This window comes from Mixophyes fleayi, chromosome 2 (assembly GCF_038048845.1).
Source record: "Mixophyes fleayi isolate aMixFle1 chromosome 2, aMixFle1.hap1, whole genome shotgun sequence".
Classification (NCBI taxonomy): domain Eukaryota; kingdom Metazoa; phylum Chordata; class Amphibia; order Anura; family Limnodynastidae; genus Mixophyes; species Mixophyes fleayi.
Genome location: NC_134403.1, coordinates 231011347 through 231032989, shown reverse-complemented (window position 1 = coordinate 231032989; position 21643 = coordinate 231011347). Strand labels below are relative to the sequence as shown.

General features: G+C 40.7%; 1 protein-coding gene across 3 annotated transcripts in view; it reads right to left on the bottom strand.

Moving 5' to 3' along the window:
- Nucleotides 1-5271: 5271 nt before the first annotated feature.
- The window catches only part of MYO19 (myosin XIX), a 253606-nt gene continuing 237234 nt past the window's right edge, over nt 5272-21643 (bottom strand). For 2 of the 3 annotated variants that reach the window (XM_075195594.1, XM_075195596.1), the window contains one exon: nt 8236-13560. In XM_075195594.1, the coding sequence (XP_075051695.1) occupies nt 13450-13560 (111 nt within the window). In that variant the 3' untranslated portion in view covers nt 8236-13449. Of the gene's footprint in view, nt 5673-8235; nt 13561-21643 lie in introns of those variants that run through there. The other variant, XM_075195595.1, reaches the window with a different exon arrangement.

Sequence of the window (21643 nt, the reverse complement as noted above, 5' to 3'; positions counted from 1 at the left end):
GGCTTGGTATGCGGGCTCCTCCGCTCCTGATTCAGGCAGTTAAGATTTGGACAATCTGTAATAAAACAATGAAACAAACTGACATTGATCCATGTACTCCTATCTGGGGGGCAAAGAAATTTGAGAAGTTGAATACAGTGAAGAGGGCCAGGGAGTGGTCTCGGTTGGGTGTGGTGTCGGTAGGTCAACTTTATGACACAAATGTACTTAAATCCTTCGAACAGTTGGTTGGGGAATTCTCTGTACCCAGAACAATGTTTTATTCTTACCTTCAATTACAACACGCCCTAAACACACAATTTAAAGGGGAGACATTGGTGTTTGGGGTGGATCCACTGAGGAAACAATTAAAGGCCTTGGGTTATAGAGGTCTGATCTCTCGAATGTATTCATGTCTTCTTTATGAATCCACTGCAGATGATTTGGATGGTTTGAGGAATCAGTGGGAAATAGATATTGGCCCTTTATCAGACAAGGAGTGGGGAATGGTTACAGACAGTACTAAAGGTTATACTTCGTCATTAAAATTTCAACAAATACAGGTGTTTATCTTACACAGGGCCTACTTTACCCCTATTAGATTGGCAAAATTTCGCCCGGATGTTACCCCTAACTGTCCGAAATGCAATTCGATCAATGCTAACTTTTGGCACCTTCTATGGGAGTGTTCATGTATACGAATCTTCTGGCGAAGGATCAGGAGATGTATTCAGGTTACTGGAATTGAAGTGTCTCTTAGTTCACCGGCCACTTGTCTCTTTGGGCTCCGACTGAAGGGGAAAGTTAATAAACTTACAAAAATGTACATTTCACAGTTATTGATGTTGGCTAAGGTCTGTATAGCGAGGCTGTGGTTGGCCCCGACGAGTCCCACGGTTAAAAATTGGAAGGCACTGGTTAATACTACCATAAGGCACGAGAGATTTGTTTATACTAGCAGACAGGCTCTGAAGAAATTTGAGAATATATGGTACAGATGGTTAGAGTCTCCATTCTATCCTGTGTCATCTAGTACAGATGCTCTATTTATTTAAATGTATGGCTCCCGCAGTTCTTATAATAAGTATCCCTTTCCCCTACAGAATCCTCTTTAAACTCCTTACTACCACTTACAAAGCTCTCTCCCAGTCTACTGCCCCCTACATCTCTAACCTCCTCACCATCCACACTCCTGCCCGCTCCCTGCGCTCGGCAAACGACCGTCGCCTCTCCTCCACTCTAATTACCTCTTCCCACTCTAGAATCCAAGACTTCTCCCGAGCTGCCCCACTGCACTGGAATGACCTCCCTCGCTCCATCCGTCTCGCACCCAATCTATGCTCCTTCAAACGGGCACTTAAAACTCACCTGTTCCTGAAAGCATACCAACCATCCACTTAACCCCTCATCTACTCTGCAGTTCTCCCCCCTCTCCCCTGCCCCTTTTTCTCCCTCGTATCACTGCCTCCCTTTCGTGCCTTTTTGTCCACCTTCCCTTAGGATGTAAGCTCGCATGAGCAGGGCCCCTCTCCCCTCCTGTCTCCATACCGAATCTTCTGCTCCGTATTTACTCCATATGTCTGCCCGGAGTTTCTGAAGCATTGGTACTCTGTGTTTATTGTTCTGTAATGTTTTACCCTGTATGGTCTACTGTTTGTAAGGCACTGCGGAAACCTTGTGGTGCCCAACAAATAAATGATGATAATAATAATAATAATAATAATAATATTATCTGAGTCCATGTAATAAACCCTGCATGTGTAACATACTTATGTATAAGCATTTACGGTGTATGATCCTGAATGAATATAGCACATTTATTTTTATTATGCTTTATTGTAATCTTGTAAATTTCGTCATTTAATTCTGATATGTATGCGATTGTTTTTCTTTTCTTTTAGTTGTTTGGTATGTTTATATCTTAAAAAATTTCAATAAAAATACTGGATTTAAAAAAAAAAATACTGTTTAAACCAGTCATGAGTAACCCTCAAAAGCGCTGCACATTACCCTTAATTTCAAGAATAAAAAACAGCCCCCAAACTACTGCAGTACCCCCATCATACTCATCCCAAATGCCTCCCACATGCCCCTTCGCTTCAAACTTCCACTACTTGCCGCTCAGAACCCCACAACGCACTCTGATCCACATGTACTCCTAAACATCCCCATATGCCATCTCGCCTCCCCCACATACCCTACATACTGGGTAACCTATTAAAAAAAAAAAATCATGTGTTGCAGAAGCAGACTGCAGAATCCTTCATTATTATTATCTGCTTTTTAAAAAAGCAGTGAATAAATCAGATGGGGCGTAGAACTGGGTACTACATGTGAAGGTTAAGATCATAGGCAGACTGCATGTTGCCCACCACTGGTTTGGACTATCTATGACAGGGGTCAGGGAACTTTTTTACCTTTTACCCCCAAATATATTTAGATACGCTGACATTACCCCCTTGATTTGAAAGGAAGGAAATCGTATATTTATAATTATTGGAATTCTACATTTTATTGAATCTATTCAAAATTTCCTTGAAAGCTTCAACTTCAAAACTTCAGGTTTTGGAGAAAGTATGTTGCTTAATTTTTGATACGAGATCATCAATATTGGGGCATTTTGATGTCAGAGTAATTCTGATACAATCTTCAGCGTACAGAAAAAAGGGGTTACTCTACCGCACCAACTGGAGGATTTGATCCCAGTGTTAATATATATATATATATATATATATATATATATATATATATATATATATTATGATAATGATAAGTAAATAGTCATATTTCTCTGGGGTGCTACCTAGAAACATAATCGTGTCATATTGAACAGCAAAAAACAGGAGTTTCTTTTAATTAGGTGCAAAGCGAAATATAGGGTAAAATTGTGCTCATAGATAAAAATTGTGATTAAAATGATCTGGATGCACATAAATATTATACCTATATGGGTTTATAATATAGACCATATGGTATGGAGGTTGAAATTTGGCAAACCTGCATATATAATCGAGGAGTAGTTGTATGGATGCCCTACAGCCCCATAGAGCTATTATAACGAGTCTATGGTATCTATTGAATTAATCTTGAAATGGTCTAATAGCCATTACACTCCTGGATAATACTGGCGTACTGCAGAAAATTCACACCACTTGCATTCTTCTATATAGTTTAGAGTTCTATTATCACTCACACTATTTGTATCTTATATATCCAGCCTGAAATAACGGCACCCTGCTATCCTGGATACAATGGTTTATGGGGTGTGAATTGCTACCTGCCTAGTAGTACCCTTCTAACTCTGGGTATATAGGGGTATAAACTGCATTTGCCAATTCCTCCTTATATTGAAGTTGATTAAGATATTTTTAATTGATGATTGTACCAACATTATAGCAATAGTATCACAACACATCAGGTATATGTTTAGGGAAAGGAGGGTTAGTATTCTTGGAATTATTAACATTTCTGATACACAGTGAGCCCCGAGTCCAAAGTTCTCAATCAGAATGATACTATTAATTATCCTATGGTTAGGGATTTCGGGGTGACCAGAGGCTGAGACCTCTGATATGGTATGTGGTTGATAATCAACTGAGGGGTCACCTGGGAGCGGTTTCTCTGTACTCCCTATTGGATAAAATAATGTTAGTGAAGAGAGACACTAGATTGCAAACAAGCTTTTTTATCTACAAACCAAGTCAAAATTAATTAGGTATTTAAACACTATAGGTGATCTAAACAAATACATTTTATTGATTACAAATGGCGGTTAGCATAAAAAGGAGCAGAGATAATAATAATTTTTGAGAAAGATCAAAGAGGTATACAATACCTATTATAGATGCATGACCGCTGAGATAATCTCAAATATAACGCATGGCCCAATCAAATGATATTGGACTTAAACATTGAAACCTACAGTTAATTAAAAATTTGTCATAAATAGGTATAAAGAGGTCCGATTAGGAAGGTTTTACTGTTAAAAAGGTAAGCGCTATATTAGGATCATGAATGACACTGTACTAGAGATTTAATATAAAATGACACTAAGATTACTTAATCCTACTGATTATAATGCTAGCTTGGTCCGTCATTGGACCAATAAGAAAGCGATGGGCGGAGATATAATATATGTTCTAAATAGATTACATCGCTATTGAATAGCATCGGTACCGTTCAAGTCTAATATAAAATGGGGAAAATGTAATATCTAAAATCATACTTACTATTTTATGTGAGACACAACACGATATATTATTTAGGCTAATAAGTATCATCACAATCACAATTTTTATCTATGAGCACAATTTTACCCTATATTTCGCTTTTAAAAAATTTATGACAATAAAAGTTATGTTTTAAAGCGGGTACTTATACTTGTTCAAATCAAAGGTTAATTTCAGAGGATTGAGTGCACCTAATTAAAAGAAACTCCTGTTTTTTGCTGTTCAATATGACAATCTTCAGCGTCCAATCGATTTCTCTGCTTTGTTTTTATGTTCGTTAGAGTGGAAAATCCTTGTTCACAAAGGTAGGTTGTTGCAAAAGGCAGCAACTTTTGACTGCCTCCTCATGTGCAATTTTAAATGCCTTTGCAGCTGTTGACATCCAAAAATATGACAGATCTGCTTTGTTTTCAAATGCAATATGTGATTCATTATTGCATCGAAGCTCAAGAAGTGCCTCTGTCAACCCTTGAGGCTCTTCTGGTACAACAGCAATTTCACATTTAAAGGGGTCTACAATCCAACTGACAGCATGTGAATCTGCAGCATTACCCCCAGAAATTTCATTTTTAACCCATTTGGGGTAATTTACCCCTGTTCGCTGACCACTGATCTATGAGACCTAATGCATTGAATGAACACTAAGTTGAAGCAGCATAAAGCTGTCTAAATGAGATTCAAACCAAGTACATTGCACCAAGCACTTTACGCACAACTACTGTTATGTGGATTTTTTTTAAGACAATCTTTAACTAAAAATATCTTTGTGCCTTTTTCCTAAAATAAAAGTTATTGATTGCATACAAATAACACAATGATGAAAATCTGCTGTTATATCCATCTATCTATATGTAAGTTTTTCTTGTCTCTCTTTCACAGGGGAATCGTAAGAACTAAAACTGTAATTACTAAATGTACATCTTAGACGAGTGCTGCTTGCACTTGACCGGTCAGAGAAGAAAAATGAGGCACTGAAAAAATATATGCAAGAGCCACTATTTGCAGAATTTGCAAACAAATGTTTGTCAGTTGTACAAAAAGAAAATATTTTTCAAGACTGATAGTACTAAAATGGTATTGTGCCATAACAAAAGGTATATGCTTAGCAGATATTTTATTCATTGCAATAATGTACGTATTTATTTTAATAAAAATATTTTACAGCTTAGAGTGTCCTTGAACTCTGTCATTTTCAACCATAAATGCATAAGACCATTATGGATGTCATTTTTCGCTCGTTCCTTTATCAATACCTAGCAGATGTCTGACATTAGAAAATGAGCATTTTAGGTCAACGATTCTGAAATCAATATATTTCTATAGGTGCCTCAGCCACTGCAACTGCTGTGATTGATTTGTGTAGTTTCAACTTGCATATCGAAGTGGTTAAACTTTTCAGAGACTTAAAGGCTCTTCGTGTGGGTCTTTAAAGTTAGGAGTCAGCCAAGTATGGACATGGCAAATCTGCAAGGTAAAATTAATACAAGTCTACAAAGAAGTAAAGTTACACACACAAAAAATAGAGTCCTTAAAGTAAAAGAAATTGCATGCTGAAGCTCATGCAAACCCTGCTTAGGGTTGTGTAGAGCACACATCTTTTTAAATAAAGTAGTATTTTTGTTTTTTGTATTGTCATTTGGTTGCATTTTTGCAAATGTTTGGTACACTTATTTGTTTCATAAACCAATTTTGAGAGCTTGAAGCACACTAATCAAGGTATTATGCTAATTGGAGTACAATTTATGTTTTTTCTGACGTAAGGATCCCTAAGCAGATCAGACCAAGTCAAGAGATACATCTGCATATTAAACTTTATTCTGAATGATGTTTAAGAAATTAGCAGAATCATGTTTAGTTCCTTAAATGTGTTTTTAAGGTGTTATATTAGGATGTTGGTACAATAGTAATTTTTTTTAGGATCATGACCTAAACTGCTTTTGAACTGCTACTGTTTAAATATATTATTTTAGAGCTGAGCAGTGCTATATTTAAATTACTCTTTTGTTTTACTGTGCCCCTTTTTATGAATAGTGAATACTAAATATAAACTGAAATTCAAACATCTACTTGTTTTAAAATTCCACAGCTATATAGTCTGTCTAGGGCAAGAACAAATTGTTGTACTCTGTTAGGCATTTTGTACATATGTCTTGTAAGCTAAATATTTTTCTTGAATAACTAGCCCATTTTAGGATTGTTGTTTATATTTGGTCTTCTTAGCAAAATTATGCTTTATGTTATAACATAAGGCACATTATGCACGTAACCACTGCAGTCACTTATTATTGCAAAAAATAATATTTACATAATACAGAAAAAATGGATATCAAAGTACATATCATGATAAATTAATGTAGTGTAATAGGTTAAACAAAAAACCACATTGCTGCAGTACACGCACAAGGGCCAACTAGTTTCAGAAGACATACATATGAGTCAGTGCAAAATTCTACATAGTAAATCACCTAAGGCTAGATAATTAACTTTACAGACAACATATAACCTGCTTATAGTAGTGAACCTAGCACTAGTTATTGTGTACAGAGCAAAAATTTATATACACAATACTGTGCAAAAGTTTTAGTTAGGAGTGGAAAAATTGCTGCAAAGAAAGCTTTCAAAAATAGAAGTGTTAATAGTTTATTTTTATCAATTAACAAAATGCAAAGTGAATGAACAGAAGATAAATCAATATTTGGTGTAACCACCCCAGAGCCGTAACTAGACAGGTGCTGTCGCCCAGGGCACAAGTCCAAGGGGGCGCAGCGGCCGTCTGCTACTAGCCTCTCTGCTCTGGCTTCTCTGCTCTGGCTCTGTGACAGCAGGCTGTAGAACGCCGGGGAGCCCATGCTCTATTAAGGCTGGGCATCGGAGACTCAGTATGTGAGGCTCGCTCACTCTCCTCCCCTGGGACAGTCTCTCTCCCCTCAATCATGCCCCCATCTCTGTGTGAGACAGGCAGTGTTGGCATACCTCCCATTTCACGGACTTCGGAGGGGTGGAGCTTATCAGAAAGTGGGCAGAGCTTCACCCTCTTAAAGAAATTCCCATGAGTATGACAACTTTTGTCTCCTCTCCTTCTCTGCCCCCTCCCTGTGTGTGTGTCAGCCTCTGCCCCCTTCGTGTGTCAGCCTCTGCCCCCTCCCTCTGTGTGTGTTTTAGCCTCTGCCCCCTCCTTCTGTGTGTGTGTTTTAGCCTCTGCCCCCTCCCTGTGTGGGTGTTTAAGCCTCTGCCCCCCTCCATCTGTGTGTATTTTAGCCTCTGCCCCCTCCCTGTGTGTGTCAAATTCTGCCCCCTTCGTGTGTCAGCCTCTGCCCCCCTCCCTCTGTGTGTGTTTTAGCCTCTGCCCCCTCCCTCTGTGTGTGTTTTAACCTCTGCCCCCTTCCTGTGTGTCAGCCTCTGCCACCCTCTCTCTGTGTGTGTGTCAGCCTCTCCCCCCTACCTGTGTGTCAGCCTCTGCCACCCTCCCTCTGTGTGTAAGCCTCTGCCACCCTCACTGTGTGTGTAAGCCTCTGCCACCATCCCTCTGTGTGTGTGGATGTCAGCCTCTGCCCCCTCCCTGTTTGTGTGTCAGCCTCTGCCACCCTCCCTCTGTGTGTCAGCCTCTGCCACCCTCCCTCTGTGTGTGTATCAGCCTCTGCCACCCTCCCTCTGTGTGTGTGTCAGCTTCTGCCACCCTCCCTCTGTGTGTATCAGCCTCTGCCACCCTCCCTCTGTGTGTGTGTGTGTTATAGCCTCTGTCACCCTCCCTCTTTGTGTGTGTTATAGCCTCTGCCACCCTCAGTGTGTGTCAGCTTCTGCCACCCTCCCTCTGTGTGTGTGTCAGCCTCTGCCACCCTCCCTCTGTGTGTGTGTGTGCATGTAAGACTCTGCCACCCTCCCTCTGTGTGTGTCAGCCTCTGCCACCCTCCCTCTGTGTGTGTGCATGTAAGCCTCTGCCCCCTCCCTCTGTGTGTGTATCAGCCTCTGCCACCCTCCCTCTGTTTGTGTGTGTCAGCCTCTGCCACCCTCCCTCTGTGTGTGTATGAGCCTCTGCCACCATCCCTCTGTGTGTGTGTGTCAGCCTCTGCCACCCTCCCTCTGTGTGTGTGTGTCAGACTCTGCGTGCTACTTGCCTCTGTGCCATGGTTCTGTGACTGCAGACTACAGATTACCGGCGCTGGAAGCTTGTCGGCTAAGCGTTTCCAAAATGGCGCCCAGCACCCGACTCCTCCTGGCTTGTGAACTCTGTCCCTGCAGCATCTGATGTCATGACGCTGCAATTGAATTTATAGGAGCCAAGAAGAGCCAGGAGTTACAGCTCAGCAGCGGCTGGACTGGGAAGGTAGAAGAGGACTGTCTTCAGACAGCAGAATACAGAAGAAGGATAACGAAGAAGAATACAGAAGTATAGAAAAGAAGCTTAAAAGGTAAATATGAAGCAATAAATTGCCCACAGTCACATATGCAAAATCTGGAAGACAAATAAAAGTCACTTTAATAACAGTCTGTGCTTTTTCCCCACATGCCTCTTTTATATCCCAGCACACCAAATTATTTAATATTTTACACTGTGCTAGCATCTCTCCATAGAAACATAGAACATGACAAGGAACCGCTTGGCCCTTCTAGTCTACCCATTTTTTAACCTATGGTAACCTCAAACCCTATTTGATCCTTAGTTCTTTATAAGGATATTCTTATGTCTATTCCAAACATGTTTAAATTGCTCTACTGTATTAGCCTCTACCACCTCTGATGTGAGGCTCTACCAATTATTCACTACCTTTTCTGTGAAGTAGCTTTTCCTCAAATTTCCTCTGAACCTACTTCCCTCCAGTGTCAGTCCATGTCCTTGTGTTCTAATACATTTCTTCTTTTGAAGAATATTTCCCTCCTGTACCTTGTTAAAACCTTTCATATATATGAAAGGTTTAATCATGTCCCCCCTTTCCCTTCTCTGCTCCAAACTATACATATTGATATCTTTTAGTCTCTCCGGGTAAGTTTTGTGCTGTAGGGCATGCACCATTTTAGTTGCCCTTATTTGTACAGTCTTTAATGTATTTATATCCATCTGGAGATGTGTGTCTCGGGCACTAGGAGTCTTGCCCAGGAATTCACCAGATGACTGGGCTTACCAGAGTATTGAAGTTCACACAACGGTCCTCTGGTAGCGGGGTGACTAGCGGAACAGATATCACAGCAGATGGAGAGAGAATGCCAATAAATAATAGGAAAGTCAGTGACTTGCAGCAATCTTTGGTCAATGAATCAGCGACTAGCTGATATAGTGGAAAGGCAGATTTGAACACGGAGATCAGTATGGACGTGAGTAGATGCAGGTAGGTAGCAGGGAAGTCAGTGGTCTGCGTACAGCAAGTTGTACCACTGCTTATGGTGAGAAGACTTGTCCAGGTGCAGGTAGGTAGCGGGGAAGTCAGTGGTCTGCGTATAGCAAGTTGTACCACTGCTTATGGTGAGAAGACTTGTCCAGGTGCAGGTAGGTAGCGGGGAAGTCAGTGGTCTGCGTATAGCAAGTTGTACCACTGCTTATGGTGAGAAGACTTGTCCAGATGCAGGTAGGTAGCGTCGAAGTCAGTGGTCTGCGTATAGCAAGTTGTACCACTGTTTAATAGGTGAGGATGTGTACAAGTGTTGATGAGTGGAAGCATACAAAGATAATAGGATGCAGACACTGAGAGCACAGAGGAACTTGATCCCAATAGGTATGCAGCGTATCCAACAAAGTCTATATAACGGTATGTGTGGCGCTGCTTGGTAGAGACTTGCTCAGCACAGATATGCAGGCCAATAATGGATAGTCAATCACAGTTATGCATATAACGACTGAGTAGTACGGTTAATTCCAAACAGGTATGCAGCGTAACAATAACAGTCTATATGGATACCGCTGCTGAGCGTGGAAACTTGTCCTAGCGGATATGCAGAGTAAACGTAGAAAGTCAATAACAGATAGGCATACCGCTATTCAGTAGAACAGTCTGTCCACAGGGAGATGCAGGAACTGCAGAGACGCTGGACGGCAGAGACGAGTGTAGGAACCACAGGTGAGTAGATCCGGTAATCAGAGTCCAGCTGAGGACACAGGCAGGAAACAGGAGACTGTAGCAGGTATGGAAACCAGCGATGAGTAGCACAGGGAATCCACAGAAACTGAAGACACTAGTAGTACACAGGAGATAGTAGTGGGTATGGAAACCAGTGATGAGTAGATCAGGAATCAGCAGGAAACTGAAGACACTAGTAGAACACAGGGGACACCTTCAGAGACTCACAGGGAATGAGACTCCAAGATCAGGCCATGAGGTAATGCACACAGGTGCCTTAAATTGGGAGTTGCCTGATCAACCAATTTGGATTAAAAGCAACAGTCACAAGAGTTCTTGGGAGCTGCGCATGCGCAGACCATCAGGATGGCGGACGGCCGCGGTTCAGGATAGGTGCCGGCAGGAAGGCTAGGGAGCCACGCACCAGCGCAGAGGCACTCACGGTCCGGTGAGTGACAATATGGCCTCCAGAACTGAACACAGTATTCTAGAGGAGGCCATACCAATGACCTATACAGTGGCATTATTACTTCTTACTTTCTGCTATGATTCCTCTCCCTATGCAACCAAGCACCTCTCCACCTCTGCAATTTATAGAATTCAACATTTAAAAAGAATATAAGGAGTTATTTTATTTATTTCTGCCAGGACATCTTTAAAATCAGAGAGCACACATCTTCACATGGCCAAGACACTGTAATGAGAACGCGGTCACCTGCTTAAGTGAAGCCTGATGCTTATTACCGCATAAAAATATATATATCCCGTTTTACTGCATATCTTTAATATGCAGGAAAATATATGGCTTATATCGGCATCAAATCAGTTGTATCTCTCCCAATATGCCATCACCTTTCACTCTGTCAAGAGTGTTGTTTGTACATTTTGCTTGGGATTGTGAGAGTGATATGTATATGAAAAGGCAGCACTGTCTGGATTTGCTATATTATTTTTATTTTAAGTAAAACATTTTGGGAACCCCTCTCTAGAGTGGCTTACCTCCGTGCCCCAGAACAGAACTAGGTAAAACAACTAGAGAAGAAGAAACATGCCACCTGACCTGTCTCAGGGCACAGTGGACGGGCCAGTCTTTTCATTTGCAACCCATTATTGAGAGAGGGAAGGTAAGTCAAATTCTCATATGTAACGCATAATTACACTGAGACAGGATTTATTAGCTTTTGTGTACAGATACAAGGTTTTTCACCATCGTTGGGCTTCTTTATAGCTTTCAGGAATAACAGTGAGACACATAGAAGGAAAAGTGCTAGCCACACCTCCACAGTAGGTTGGCCATACCTGCTTGGCAAAAGTCACTCTCACTAAGATGTCTCGCCCAGGGCACTAAAATGTCTAGTTACGAGACTGGACCACCCTTTACCTTCAAAACAGCATCAATTCTTCTAGGATCACTTGCACACAGTTTTTGAACAAACTCGGCAGGGAGGTTGTTCCAAACATCTTGGAAAACCAATCACAGATTTCATGTGGATGTAGGCTTACTCAAATCCTTCAGTCTCTTCATGTAATACCAGACAGACCCCCAAGCTTTTTATTTTACCTTTTGTAGTAATACTCCTACTTTATCCTGGTGGCGTGTCCTTGCATTGCCCCCTTAAAAGCAGCAAACTGACTGTCGGGAACCTAGCTGTGTGCAGAATGACAGTGCCGGCATTGAGTGGTCTCGAAAATGGGTGTCTACATTTATTAGATGTCACTATCATAGGCATCGGTATTCTCCTTTCTACCTCTCTCCTGTTGGAATTTTAGTCATCGGTAGGATGACTACCACCGTTTTGGGGGCCATATCACCACTTCCAGGACTGCATGTTCTTCTTTACGATGAATGTTCTTAATGACATTGGCAGTGTTTTGGATCCTTGTCCTTCTGCAGAATAAAGTTAGAGCCAATCAGACACCTCCATGATGGTATTGCATGATGAATAAGTACCTGACCGTATTTCTCAGCATTGAGGACACCATTAATCCTGACCAAATACCCAACTCCATTTGCTGAAATGCAGCCCCAAACTTGCAAGGAACCTCTACCATGCTTCATTGTTGCCTGCAGACACTCATTATTGTACTGCTCTCCAGCAAACAAAGTGCCTTTTCACATTTTGACTCATCAGTCCAGAGCACCCACTGCCAATTTCCTGCACCCCAGTTCCTATTTTTTTATACATAGTTGAGTCGATTGGCCTTGTTTCCATGTCGAAGGTATGGCTTTTTGGCTGCAATTCTTCCATAAAGACAACTTCTGGCCAAATTTCTCTGAACAGCAGATAGGTGTACCTGGTGTACCTGGGTCCTATTGTTCTTTTCCACTTCTGAGCTGATGGCACTGCTGGACATCTTCAGATTTTGAAAGGGAGTAAGTATGATGAGTCTTTCATCTGATGAACTACGTTTCCCTGGCCGACCACTGCGTCTAGGGTACATAACATTTCCCGTTTCTGTGTGCTTCTTCAAAAAAACCTTGAACATCATCTTGAAACCCCAGTATGCTTTAAAACCTTTGCCTGGGAGAGACCTTGCTGATGCAGTATAACTACCTTGCATCTTGTTGCTGTGCTCAGTCTTGCCATGGTGTATGATCTCTGACATGAAATTGTCTTCCACACCCTCACCTTTGTAGTTTGGCTGTTCCTCACCCAGTTTTAAGCCATCTACACAACTGTTTCTGTTCCAGTTAATGACTGAGTATCAACCTACATATGAAAATGATAATCATTATTACCTGTTTGGTATGATTGGTTAATCAAACATCTGACTATAGTCCTATAAAATCCCTGACTGTGTGCAAGTGTACCTAGAAGAATTGATGCTGTTTTGAAGGCAAAGGGTGGTCACCCCAAACATTGATTTGATTTAGATCTCTCTTTTGTTCATTCACTTTGCACTGTTAATTGCTAAAAATAAAATATTAACACTTCGATCATTGAAAGCATTCTTACGTTGCAGTATTTTTCCACACCTGCCGAAAACTTTTACACAGTATTGTTTGTGTGTGTGTGTATATATATATATATTTTTTTTTTTCTTTGATTGCTTGCACTAGTGATGATAACAGTGCTGTAATATTTGGTGTATATTATAGGTTCAGACCTCACTTCTTAAGAAAGGGAATAAAGTGCAGATTAAAGAAGGTATTAGAAATAATTATGCTTATACCAACAGTCTGTTCATATTCATTTTTCCAGCATAATCTCATTAAAGCCAGATAGACCACAGTGAAGCGCCTCTGGACATATGTTAGCAAAATGCAGTGGAGATCGCTTGTAGTGAAACTTTACAGATCCCTGTGGAGAAAAAGACAAGATAAGTTATATATACACTGCTTAAAACGAAGCATAATGATATATGAAACTATTGCCAGATGATGGATTTATGAAAATACATACACATCGGCATAACAAGAAAACAATGGATGAAGTTAGCATGTTCCATATTGAAAATATTATAATATGAGGCAGCACGGTGGCTAAGTGGTTAGCACTTCTACGTCACAGCACTGGGGTCATGAGTTCAATTCCCGACCATGGCCTTATCTGTGTAGCGTTTGTATTTTCTCCCCGTGTTTGCGTGGGTTTCTTATGGGTGCTCCGGTCTCCTCCCACACTCAAAAAACATACTGGTAGGTTAATTGGCTCTTACCAAATTGACCCTAGTCTGTGTGCATGTTAGGGAATTTAGACTGTAAGCTCCAATGGGGCAGGGACTGTTGTGAATGAGTTCCCTGTACAACGCTGTGGAATTATTGGCGCTATATAAATAAATGGTGATGATGATGAACAATGGATCAGTGTCCAACTGACATCCATTTAGTATTTCAGACTTAAAAACTTGACCAGGAGCATCAAAGGTTCATAGAAACACACTTCTGAAATCAAGCTTGAAACACATCACAATTTTATCAGCAAATTTGGTTGTTTTAGATCTAACTGCCTTTAAATCACCAAGTGTATTGGCTCGTAACAAGTATCTGCCCAACTTAAACTGACTGAATTGTATTGACTAAAGGGGTTAGGAAAGTGAAAAGGTTAATTGAATTAGTATAGTGAGAATTGTTGCTCTTTTATCTAGTTGTAACTAGCCCAATGCTACACACAAATTTTAACCAGCTGTAGAGATGAAGCACTAATAGATCGTTGTACACAAAGCTATTCATGATGAGCCTTGCAACACATGTTGACATTCACTTTTCTCAAACTATGCCCTTTCTTTCGTTAAATTGTAGTAAGTGATATACTGGCACTGCCCATATGGAAGTAGGCTCTTGGACCATGATCGTCAATCGGGCCTACTTAAGACGCAAGCCTGGTGAAAAGAGTTATTCAACTTCCAACAGCAATACAGCCACCAGAGACTTGCATTTTGTTAGTTGCAAGGTCACAATAAAGGTGGAAAAATGTCCGACATGATTTATCTTGATGTGAGAATTTACATCACAAAAAGCTGCAATTTCAACAAGCGTGCATAGACTTTTTATATCCACTGTAAATAAAGATTTCCCAATCCCTTTTTCACCAATTTATTAATCAACTAAATTGGATCCACAGGGATCCAATTTCTTAATTGGTGAGGGGTGGCAGTGTTCTCCCCAGCACCTATTTCCCGGGTGCTCCATCCGGCTGTTTTTATTGCCACACAGCTCTTTGAGCTCAACAGAGTCTTATTATAAAAATAAAAGATTTTTTCACATAATTTTTTATTTGATTTTTGTTAAATCATGTACTTTTTTTTATTGAAATTTTCAGAACACAAGACAAACGGAAAAACTCCCAACATAAACACTAACTAACAAGGTATCTAAAATAAATCCAGTAATCAGCAAATCCAATTAATACATAATTAATCTGTAGAAAAATTGCAATATATAGTCGAATTTTAAAACAAACAGGAATTGATATAGTTAAAAGTAAAGTTACAATCTATAATAATTAGTATACATGTATTGGAAAATACACAAATCAACATTATAAGTTGTACACAAGGCATGACTGGTAAGGAACATGATTCCAACAGTGTAAATGTCGGCACTTAACCTGCCGATATGAAAATGTTGGCAGGCTAAATGCCAACAATTGCATTGTGTAGACAGGTGGACAATGTCATCAGTGTGATTGGCGACATTGACAATGTTGCCAATCATAATGCCGACATTAAAAGACCAATGCTGTCGGGTCTGGGGTATAGCCGCCGTCATGGTGACATTTTAGTGTCGGCAGGTTAAGTGCCGACATCTACACTGTCGGAATAATGACAGCCATCGGACATGAAGTACCAGGGAACCACACTTTAATTGTTTACATTCTAATCAATAGTTTCCATATCACTAGAACATACTCTAATCTTTGATTTATATAAACGGGACCAAATCTTGTGGTACTAATGCTTCGCATTCCTACTGGTATGCATGTATTTTTCCTTGCTTCAGCATAACATTAACAAGCACTCTCCATTTTAGGAAATCAGAGGAATTTGTAGCAAGCCATATTCTTGAAATGATAACCTTTGCCAAAGTTGTTAGGTTCAGTACATATTTGTAAATTGTTTCTTTAGTAATATCCTCCAGGGAGATGTCAAATAGACACAGCTTGGCCTCAAGAGGGGGAATTGCAAGTACTGTATTCAGAACACATTGCCAAACCTCTCTCTAGAAGCCCCTCACCGCCCTGTACTCCCAGAGGGTGCTTTTGCTTAATCCACACTAAGGGCTACTTCAGATGAATAGGAGAAGCGATTCAAACTGACCAAACGGACAATTATAAACCGTGTGGAGAATAAAGAAATGTATCGACTGATACCGAAGACACAACATTGCACCCTGTAGACTTTTAAATGCTTGATTCCAGTCCTCATCAGAAAGTCACCCTGCCCTTTATATTTAAGATTTACTAATTCATCAGGTGCTATTTGAACATTAAGACTGGAATAGAGGATAGATATTGTTTTACATGAACCCATAGCAGACAATTTTTTTGACAGGGGAAACCCTAATCTGAGGTGGAATCAGTGAACTGAGAATAAATGGCATGCCATAATTGGAGATAACAGTAAAAAGCAGAAGTAGGAATCCCAAACTACAACCAAGAGGGAGAGGCGCTCCCCTTATTAACTACACAACAACTACTTTTCTTAGAGCTAGAAGCTATAACTTATCACAACTGCTCTTCTCAGAGCTGCCTACTAATAACACACACCAGCAGCCACCCATTACACACACACCACTCAAATACTACACCTTTAGCACACACTATTTATCAAACACATTTACACAACAAGTTTAAGTATTATTTAAAGAGTTTAAATTAAATCTCTTTAATACACATCTATAGACCCCCACATAGACACGCCACAAACACCACATAAATCTTTTAGTGTTCATACCCACTCAGCATTGAGCTATCAACTAGGCAAGCAATATACCAAACATAGAAGGGCTATAAACCACTCAAAGAAAGAAGAGCTTAAGAGCAGAATAATTGATTATATTGCTGAAAAGCCTAAGACCGCAATCAACAATAAGATGAGCCTCTCTCCCCTCTTTCTGTCCCCACTGGCCCTCTCTCCACAGAAATCAAAAGGCTCCACCCAGGAGAAAAATCTGACCCTACCACAACAAAAAGGGGAGACAACAAATTAAGCAACTACCAGCATCATCATGCACACACAAATACACAGACACAAAACATTGCCACAGTACGCTCTGCGCCACGGAAAACCCTACAAGAGTATCCCGATGCACAGGACCGGAACCCCTGTACCCTCCCCCCACCCAAGACTCCCACATTCCACTCTACCCCTAGTGCCCCTACCCAGACCACATGGGGTCATAGTGTAGCCATTGGCACATATCCTTGCTGTAGGGGCAGACTATAATAATTTAACCCGGCTAATAAAGCTGCCCCGGCCACATCAATCAAGTACTTCCCATAGGTAGTTCCATTCCAATAAGTCAAAGGCCTTAGCAGTATCAAGTGACACCACCACTGCCCCCACTTAGCTTTGTGGGATATTTGGGGATGTGTGTATAAATGACAGAGATTGTAAATTGTGGACTTACCTGGCATGAACCCCATCTGGCCTGAATAAATTATATTATTTTGGCTAGTATTTTAACATCTGTACAGAACAGCAATATGGGGCCATAGGATCCTTGATAAAGGGGTTCTCTCCCGGGTTTGAGTAAAACAATTATAAAAGCATGGATGGCTTCACATCTAACAATTTATGTACACACTCCCAGTACTGTAATCACATATGTGAAACTTGTTCTAAGATGCGGGTGGTCCAAAGAGGCTACTAAAGAGTCACCACTTGTCACCAATGAGCAGGTTTCAACATTAAAGCCAGTCACACTAACAAAGTAGACAGATCATCCTTAGTATAGGAACCAAACTAATTTGAGAGATGAACAGACAAAATGATAAAGCAGGTTCAAAAGGAGAACATATAAAGTGTGTATGTAGTACTCACTCTGTTCCACTTGGCTTCTCAATATATTTTGAATGTACTATATCCTTATTTGCTAACATTATAAATGGAATTTAAAAGCAAAACATCCAGAGGTAATATAAAAAAATATATAAAATAGAAATAGAGCGCTATAATGTTGCTGCCTCAGGAATGGATCTGGATATCATCCACTAATCCACAAGAAATGATAAATAAACAATAAAAATTACCACACTTGGAGACGGTTTGGAGACGAAGACCCCCAAAAATGGAAATCTGGGTAAGCTGTACTACTCATTTCAATAATCTTTGATAAGCTTACATTTTTCTATGTAAATGCAAAGGGTTTAAACTCCCCCAATAAATGGCAGATTACCCTTAAAAGTTTTGCATCCCAAGGGGTTGATATTGTAGCTCTTCAGGAGACCCATTTCTCATCACATGCCCTGCCACAATTTCATAATCCTGGGTACCCCACCTGTTATACTGCCTCTGGCCCATTCAAGAGAAACGGTGTAGCTATATTGATTGGAGCTAAATGTCCTTTTAAGCTGGAGAAGCAGGTCTCTGATAAAAACGGTAGATCTTATCAAAGACTAATCTTAGTTGGGAAAATTGGCCGTTAATGTGTCACCCTAGTTTCCCTATATGCCCCTAATTCCCGTTTCTCAGGAAGCTTTGCCAGGCTGTTGGCAAGGTCAAACGGGGAATGGTATTATGTATGGGAGACTATAATGTTGCCCCAGACTCAAAGTTAAATCGCTCCTCTAGCCCTTTCAAACAGTCTAAGTCTTCTCTTAATGCTTTCTATGAAATGTTAGCGGAATATGATTTATATGATGTATGGCGTGTATTGCATCCAGGTGAAAAGACCTACACGTTCTTTTCCCATGTTCATAATTTGTATTCAAGAATTGATTTGGTTTTACCTGACAAATGGTCCCTTCAGCATATAAAGAAAATTGAGATTTTACCCATTATTTGGTCGGATCATGCTCCTCTCTGGTTTGGCATCTGGAGACCATTGCTGGAGATCGGCCCTTGAGGTTAGCAGAGCACATACTGGCTAGTACAGAAGGTAATCAGTTAATGCGGGTGGCTTTAGACTCTTATTTGGAGATCAACAAATCTGAAGACACTTCAGTATATGTCTATTGGTGTGCCCTTAGGCAGTAATGAGGGGGGGGGGGCAATACAAGCCGCAGCAACAATTAGGAAAACGCAGGCCGAAGTACTGTCCTCATATGAGTCACAGCTAACATCTTTAGAGGCCTTTCACAAGCGTACCCCTCAGGATACTAAAGTTAAAGCTGAACTGGCAAGCCTTTGTAGGAAAATTAACGAAATATCTTTGTTACAAGTTAACAACGCTATAGCTAAACTCAAACAGAAATTTTACACTTTAGGCAACAGAGCTAGTAAGCTGTTGGCCCGTAAATTGCGAGGGAAAAATGCTATTAATAGAATTAAGTCTATATGTAATGCACAGGGTACTCATATTTCTAATCCCCTTTCCATAGCAAATAGATTTGCTTTGTATTATGAAAATTTATATAATCTAAAGGCAGATGCAACCTTGACCCAACCTTCCCCTGAGGCTATTAATGATTTTCTTGCCTCCGTCTCGCTCCCATTTTTACCTCCTGAGGAGGCCAAGGCTCTGTGTTCGGACTGGATGGAGGATGAAGTTCAAGTCTCTATAAAGTCTGTGAAGCGAGGGAAAGCTCCAGGCCCCGACGGGTTCAGGCAAGACTTATATTCCTCCTTTTGGTCTGAACTGTCCCCGGTGCTCACTAAATTATTTAACTCTGCAACTAAAGACACGTTTCTACCAGCAGAAATGCTAGAGGCGCAAATAATCACTATTCCAGGGAAAGACCCCACTCACTGCCACAATTATTTACCTATAGCACTCCTTAATTCCGATCTTAAAATTTTTGCTAAATTGATTGCTAATCGTTTAAACCATATTCTACTGAAATTAATTCACATAGATCAGGTGGGATTTGTATCTGGTAGACAGGCTCCAGAAAATACGAGGAGAGTTCTGAACATTATAGAGACTCATTCAACTAGCACTATGCCCTTCCTGTTACTGTTTTTAGATGCTGAAAAAGCGTTTGACAGGCTCCACTGGGACTATATGATGGCTGTTCTCACTAAATTCGGTTTTGGGGGATCCTTTCTCCAAGCTATAGCTAACCTGTATACTACCCCTTCGGCTAGGGTCTTCAGCAATGGGTTTCTCTCCTCTGCCTTCCAGATTAGTAATGGTACTAGACAGGTTTGTCCATTACCCCCCTTGATCTTTATTTTAGCTATGGAACCCCTGGCTGCCAAAATCAGAATGGATCAAAAGGTGGAGGGGACTGTTATTGGGTCTTATTATCACAAAATCTGTGTATTTGCTGATGACGTACTCTTGTTTGTCTCAAATCCTGAGTCTTCTTTACCCGCTCTATCTCTTATATTGCAAGAATACTCAGGGGTATTTTATTACAAGCTCAATTCTACCAAGTCAGAAGCTCTAGGGGTGGCCCTCACACAAGACAATTTGAAACTCCTTAAGTCTCTATATCAATTCCAATGGTGTTCCCTCTACATGACATATCTAGGTATACATATACCCTCAGACCCTAATCTGGTTATCCAGCATAATTACCAACCATTGTTAGGACAGTTTGATAAGCTCACAAAAACCTGGTCAAACTTTGAGATTTCTTGGATGGGTAGGGTTGCAGCTCTAAAGATGATGCTCCTCCCAAAGATCCTGCATCTGTTTCGCTGTATTCCCTATTTAGTGCCCATGTATTTGCTTAAAAAGGTTTATACCATTACGTTTAATTTCATTGGGAACAATAGATGTCCTAAACTTTCAAGAGAAAGGATGTTTAGATCTAAAATAAAAGGTGGACTAGCGAATTCTAAATTAGAAACTTACCAATATGCAGCCATTTTAGATCAAATCAGGGACTGGCATGCCCCTCCCCTGTTAAAGAAGCCTTGGGTGGACATTGAGTCTTCCCACATTTCCATTAGCAGACCTTTTATGGTTGGATAAACCCAGTAGACCGCATCCTGCCCGGACACTTAGAAGTGTTAGAGATTCTCTCTTTATCTGGGACAAAATGTTGATCTCTGTACCAGATTACCATCTCCCCTCCTCTAGTCTCTCCATAATGGCACTGGCACAATTGATCCCGGACTCCTGTCTTGATTTTTGGAATAGGCAGGGCGCCGCGCGGATACAGGATCTTATGGAAGGAGGATTACTCTCCCCTTACTCACAGATGCTGTACAAGTATGATATTCCAGCTCGAGATTTCTATAAGTATCTCCAAATCAGACAATGGATACAATCCCGGCCCTCATACCCACCGGTCTTGCGACCGGCTCCACCTAGTATTATTTTATATCTCTCCCCTAATTCTCATGTAGGAGGTATTTCAACCTGGTATCGGCTCCTGTTAACCCTTGTTGTTAATCGGGACCTCCCGATTCCGGCTGTCTGGGAAAAGGACCTTGATATTGTTATCTCAAATGAGGTTTGGGAGAAAATCTACCAGAACATATACAAGATGTCAAAATACATTAATCATTCAGAAATGATGATTAAAATGGTTCATAGGGTGTATCTTACTCCAGATAAGCTCCAAAAATCTGTCCTTCAGAGACCAAATACTGCTGGAGGAGTTGTGGGGAGATTGAAACACTTATGCATATCTTTTGGAATTGTCAGCCAATATGGACTGAAATCTTCCAGTGATTGCTCAGGTCACCAAGGATAATTTACCCCCATCCCTGGCAATGGTACTTTCACCCTCCTCAACTTCAGAGCCACAATCATTATGTTAATGGTCATATACTTATCGCAGCTAGAGCTGCAGTAGGTCAGAATTGAAAATCCCCCTTGATTCCGACCCT